The sequence below is a fragment of the Mus pahari genome, chromosome 21 (assembly GCF_900095145.1).
Source record: "Mus pahari chromosome 21, PAHARI_EIJ_v1.1, whole genome shotgun sequence".
Classification (NCBI taxonomy): Eukaryota; Metazoa; Chordata; class Mammalia; order Rodentia; family Muridae; genus Mus; species Mus pahari.
In genome coordinates this window covers 47,639,833-47,646,235 of record NC_034610.1, presented here as the reverse complement: position 1 = coordinate 47,646,235, position 6,403 = coordinate 47,639,833, and the positions used below count along the sequence as shown (strand labels likewise).

At 42.0% G+C, this 6,403-nt stretch overlaps 1 protein-coding gene across 1 annotated transcript in view; it reads left to right on the top strand.

The window, feature by feature from the left end:
* The window catches only part of Enpp3 (ectonucleotide pyrophosphatase/phosphodiesterase 3), a 64,085-nt gene that overhangs the window by 17,596 nt on the left and 40,086 nt on the right, over nucleotides 1-6,403 (top strand). Inside the window, exon 6 of the mRNA XM_021221122.2 lies at nucleotides 51-148. Coding sequence (XP_021076781.1) covers nucleotides 51-148 — 98 coding nt within the window. The remainder of the gene's footprint in view (nucleotides 1-50; nucleotides 149-6,403) is intronic.

Below are 6,403 nucleotides of genomic sequence, written 5' to 3'. Positions count from 1 at the left end.
TTTCAGGTTCGACCTGCCGCCAGTTATCTTGTTCTGTTTTCCGCTTTCAGGTTCGACCTGCCGCCAGTTATCTTGTTCTCTATGGATGGTTTTAGAGCTGAGTATTTACAAACATGGAGTACCCTGTTGCCTAATATCAACAAACTGAGTAAGTCGGGCCCGCCAACTAAGAGAGCAATACGGAGCCTACTGCTCCCATCTCTGACAGCATTGGTGTTTTGTCTTAGCCTCCCCCCCCCCTTCTCCTCAAAATCTCCATGACTTAGCCCTGTGGTCTACACATTTTCACTAGGGAAAGTTTTTCCTACTTGATCATTCTCTTTGACTTTTTCTTAAGTGGGGTGCTCATCATTTTGTTTATTTTGAGGGGTTCCACTTTAGAGTGTAACTTCTGAACTATGGGAATCCGTTACTTATACCAACTCAAAGGTGGCATTTGTCACAACTGGGCTCTGAGTCTCCTCAAGGTTGCTGGGTATATCTGCCATCTGCTAACACTCCACTAGAAGCTCCGATCTTCAGGCTCCATCGCCACTTCTGCTACTGTGTAGAAACTGACTCTGGCCTCTTGCTGCATGAGACCTCACACTTGTAGTAAGATGGTCACTGTCAGATCATTGCCAGGCTTGAAGTTATGATGCATATTTTTCTCACCATCACCTTTATTACAGCGTGATGCTTCTGGGTTAGGGCACTCAGACCTTCCTGAAACTCAACACAATCATAATTATAAAAGCTGAATGCCTGAGGTCACAGGCTAAGAGCGAACTCAGGGGCTCCTAGCATTAGCTGTTCTGCAATTCCTGTCTTTCATTTCCTTCTCCCCAGACTCTTGTATTTGCAAAATTCTCCAACACAATCGTGGTTTTATTGGTTTCTTGTTTTGATTTTTCTTCAAATTATTGTTAAATGGCTCCTTAAGCTTGGGTAAGCTGAACGATCTTCCCAAGTCTTGGTTTCTTCGTTGGTAAAATGAAGAGACAAGCTCCAATGATTTCTTCCGTTAACCCCATGCCAAGATGACGTGGAAAGGCAGCCTGCTTCTCTCTGCAGCAGTGGCCCCAGGACTCCAGACATTTCCCCTCATTTTGTGTCTTTTGCAAAAGAGACTGAGAACTTTCCAAGTGTGGAGCTTGCCACTCTGCCGAGCACCTTGGGTGTGGAGGGTGAACTGACTTCTCTCAGGTTTTATACCTCATTATTTAAATGTAGTTGGTAATGTGGCTATGAAAGCCTGTGTTCTAAAGGGAGGTCAACAGGAGGACTGGACTGAATCTATTTTCAAGGGAAGTTACTTGATTTTCTCATCCCATCGAGAACTGGAAATGTCATTTACAAATATTTCAACGGTAACTTTCTGGTTTCTGCTTAAAACACGTTTTTAGCCGTTTGGATGCCATCTTGACAGCCAGAGCATTAAAACCTCACTACTTAAGTCTGTCAACCCAAGTGACTTCCTTGTTAGCTTCCAGGGAACTAGAGCACAATGGTTTAGATCTAAAATACCCCTGCCCACAGGATCGTGTTTTAGATACTTGGCTCTCAGCTGACAGTTTTATTGCAGGATGTTTGGGAACTTTCGCAAAAACTTTGGAACCTACCTGGAAAAAGTAAGTAAGCAGGTCCTTGGGGTATTGTCCCTGGCTTCCTCTTGCCACTCTCTTGCCACTTCATGTCTGACAGGAGAAGGAGAATGTCATCTGTTATACACTCTTGTGTGCTCTGCTCAGTCTCACAGAACTCAATAGCCAAGGACTTGAACCTCGAATCATCTAGAAACCTAAGCCAAGCTAAATTCTGCTTTTCTTGTTTATCCAGGTTCTGGTCACACTGACAGAAGGCTAAGTAATCTATGGATTAAGAACAGATATTATGAAATGAAATAGGATCTGCATCATAGTAGCCATCAGGTGAAACAGGCATGACTCTTAAGGAAGTCTCACTTCCCATCTCTAGCATCCCATCAAGCTGCCAAGGGTGAGGTACAATAGTTGTGGGAACTGAGTATGATCTCAAACCCCACAGCAGTGAGACATAGGGATAACTACCCAGTGGATGAGGACATGACTCACATACACACATACACACACACACACACACACACACACACACACACACACACACACTCACAGAGACAAGACTTGGAACCCTCCCTCCCAGTGAGATGGAATGGATCTGGCCTGCAAGCCACCTCCCTGGAAAGTTAGGTGAAAATCAGTATCAAACAGACAGTAAAAACTCAACAACTTTCTTTCATAGGGTTTTTGGGGAGATATAAGTTGGCAAGGTTGGCACTTAGAAATAGTAAGCCTCTTCAGTTCTCTGTAGCAGGCCATTTTCTCTCTGCCTTCTACTGTATTTTGATAAGAACGCTTGGCACTAGATCTACCCTCAGGTGTATGAGGCAGTGCTGTCTGTGGGCACAGTGTTTATAGTGGACCTCTGAATGTACCCACTTTACGTGACAAGTTTTGTATAAACTGGTTCACAGTCCAATAGCTTTTTCGATCTTGTCTGCGTTCTTAAATATAAAACAAGTCTCATAGTTAACATATATTTGGGTTGTTTTTTTTTTTTAAGTATATCAATCCACTCTTCATCTTTTTGTTAGATGTATAAACTTTACATAATCAGAGATATGGAAAGATTTCTTGGTGCCATTTTCACACATTGCTTTCTGTTTGACATTAGTCCTTAAAAATTCTTGTGTGCTTAATTTTTAAAACATGCTTTGAGTTTTTCCATTCTGTTTTATATAATTTCTGTAGATATTTTCTTTGTATTTATCATGGCACTTATATACATATTTTCATCTTTGATAACAGTCTATTTTACAGTAACAAATTTAACCGTGTACAGACTGTGACACTTTTCCCCCAACACAGTCACAATTTCTACCTACGTATTAATATATATCCATCATCATATTTAGTTGCACTATTGTTTTATTTTCTATGTTTTATGTTGGAATTAAATGTAATTTACTACCACTTGCAGAGAGTTAAAACAGTCTGTATTTGTCTGTAGGCTTACCTTTGCCCATGTGTTTCTTGACTGTCTTATGTGATTCGTGTCTGCATCCTTTTCAAGACAAGTCTGGTGCTAATGAGCTCAGGTTCCCGTAGAAACCTGTTTCCCCATTTCTGGCTTTCTGTCTCTCCTTTCCCTTTCTCTTCCTCTTTATCTTCTCAGAGAGAAATTTTTTTTCTGGATACAGTGTTGTTGTTTGGTATGTTTTTTATCTTTCTTTTAGCACTTTGAATTCATTATTCTACTCACTTCTGATTGCTTTTATTATTTTTATTATTTATATAATGTATGTGAGTACACTGTTGCCGTCTTCAGACGCACCAAAAAAGGACATCAGATCCCATTATAGATGGTTGTGAGTCACCAAGTGGTTGCTGGGAATTGACCTCTGGAAGAGCAGTCAGTGTGCTCTTACTTGCTGAGCCATCTCTCCAGCCTCCCACTTCTGGTGTTTTAGAGGGGGATCTACTTACAGTCCTACAGGATTTCCCCTTCTGATGCTTTCATTCTTTACCTTTTGATAATTTTGTTGCATGGATAGCAGTATGGTATGTTTGCTTGGTTTCACGTCCTTTGGGTATCTGTAGATGTTCTGGGATTGGAGGTACATCCCCTTCCCCAGATCTGGGTGTTTTAGCTCTTATTTCCTTGAATAAGAAACTTTTAAGCGCCTTTTCTTTCTCCCGTTCTTCTGGAAACCCCAGTGTGTATTTTGGTCCACTTGACGATTGTAAGACTCCTCATCTTTATTTTCTCTTTGCCATTATTTCTAAATTTCATTCTTCTGTGGGAATAACTTCCAGTGAAATCCTTGACTTTTCTGACCTTTCCTCTTGATCTAGTCTGAATTTGCAGAACTCTGGTGAAATCTTCAGTGAAGTTATTACAGCCTTCCATTCTTTTTTATTTACTTTTTTTTGGTACATTTGAAATACTGTCCATCTGCTTTATGGAATTCTGTCTGTGTATCAGTGGCCTCTTTGCAATAGCTCTTTTTAATTGTTTATTAGATAAATCATGCTTTAATGCTTAATTAAGGTGAGCTTCTGAAAATTTGTCTTGTCCCTCTGATTTGGACTTGTTTTCTTGTTGTCTTCATTGCTCCTTTACTAATTATAGACTATATTCAGGTCTATTATTAGACAAGACAGTCACTTCTCTTAGTCAGTCACGGTCTATTGGTCTTTTATAAAAAAAAGTTACCAATCAGCCTGATTATATATTATACAGCTAGAGGTCTCTCAATCTCATAGTAGGCTCAACTTTTTTCTTTGTTCTTAGGGGATGTGCAGGTACAAAATAGATGTCAGATCTCATCCACACAAGCAAGACTCTAGCACAGTTTCATCATCATTGGATGGTTTTAACTCTTTCTGACCCCAGAGAAACAAGTTGGAATCCTGAACTCTGCTTGTTTCGACAATGGAGAGGCAGCCTGCTGATTAGCATACTAGATACATCTTTTAGCTTAGATACCCAGTTGTCAGATCTCAGTTGTCAACTTGATGAGATCTGGAACCATCCGGGAGATGGGGCTTTAGGGATGCTGCTAGGGGATTCTCTTGATCAAGTGGGAAGACCTACACAGAAGGGGTAGTTCCATTATTCCCTGAGGTAGAATCCTGGGTCGTAGGATAAAAAAACCTAGAGGAGCAAAGGTGGTCATCGTCCCCTGTTTCCTCACTTTGGATTCAATGTGACCAAGTCCCTGAAACTCTTGTGGCTTTCAATTTCCTACAACAAAGGACTGCGAGCCAAAATAAACCCTCTTTCCTTTAAGCTGCCTTTGTTGGGTATGTTATTTCCTTGTCAGGAGAAGTAACTTAGCCAGTGGACAACTCAGAGGCTGTTCCTTTGCAGAAACCCTGAAAAAATGGGGGATTAGATGTAATCCAGGGAAGTCTCTGAACGCACGCTGAGTTTAGTCAGCATGAGGGACTGGGTGAGCGTGCACAGGCCAGTTCATCCGCCTTACTTTCTTTCATTCCTGGGGAATTAGAACATGTTGGGTCCCCCCAGCTCTTCAAAACCGGCCAGAGAAAAACTTGCCACTTGGATTTTAGCCAGGAAATTTGGCCACCAGAAGTATGTTCTAATTTTTCTTGCCCCCTGAGGAGAGCCGGGACCTAGAGGTTCCCAGCGGATCGCGTGGGATACGGAACTAGGCTGGGTGAGAAGGCACTGTGGCAGCTACCCTGTGACTGTGCCTGTCTTTCCGGAGCCCCTGAAGAGGGTTCTGGCATGCCCCCACAAGGGACTGATGCATGTGTTGCTACTGAATGGCTGCACTTGTGGGGCGAAGAGCAACCCGGCTTCCTACTCCTTCAGCTTCCCTAGCATCGACCTCTCTTTGATCTCTGCTCTGTGTGTTCTGAGCTTAGACACACAGTTTGCAATTACTGGGAGGCTCAACACCCCCACAGACTTTAAGGCTTCCACTGAGTTCTGGATATAAAGCATAGGTTAGCCATTTGACGAGCCTTCTCGGAAGGTGCAAGCAAGATTTGCAAACAATCAAAAGGCACCTCTCCAGTCTGTGGCTATTGCTGAACTGTTTGTGTGTTGTCACTCTGTGGCAAGGTCTTGTTCATGTTTTATTAGGATTGCTTTGACGCTCCTACCTGTCCCTTAGCTAGTCCTCTGTCCTTACGGTCATAGGGGCTGTAAGCCTGCTGATGCACTCTTATACTGCTTGCATTTTTGGATTATGTTTGTTTAGCATTTTCTTTCCTTTCTTGAGTGTTTGTACATGCACATGAATACGTGTACTCTATATGTAGAAGCCGGAAGCTGACACCAGGTACTCTCCTCAATCAATTTATTTGGAGTATGTCAGTTCACCAAAGACTAGCTGGTAGGTGACCTCACAGAGATCTGCCCATCTTGGTCTCCCCAGAAGCTAACTGAGCCATCTGCCCTAGATTTTTGTTTAAATGGTGAAAGTAGATTAAATTTTTACTTCTTTCAATGGTGAAAGTAGATTAAATCTCATTTTATATTATCATAGAACTTCATGGTAATTTGAGTTTATAATGTCCAAAGCAGAAGGCACCCCCACCTCTCCTCTTTGCATTATGGGCTGTACACAGTGGACTCAATATGGATTTCCAGGAGAGTCTGATGGGGGATACTTCTGAATCCATGCCTTTAATCTCAGCACTTGGGAGGCAGAGGCAGGTGGATTTCTGAGTTCGAGGCCAGCCTGGTCTACGAAGTGAGTTCCAGGACAGCCAGGGCTACATAGAGAAACCTTATCTCGAAAAACCAAAAAAAAAAACAAAAAAAAAAAAAAAAAAAAAAAAAAAACAATGGCTGGGAAGTTGAGCAAACTCATGGCTGTTTGGGAGAGCGTTGTTTTCAGCTGCAGAGCGTA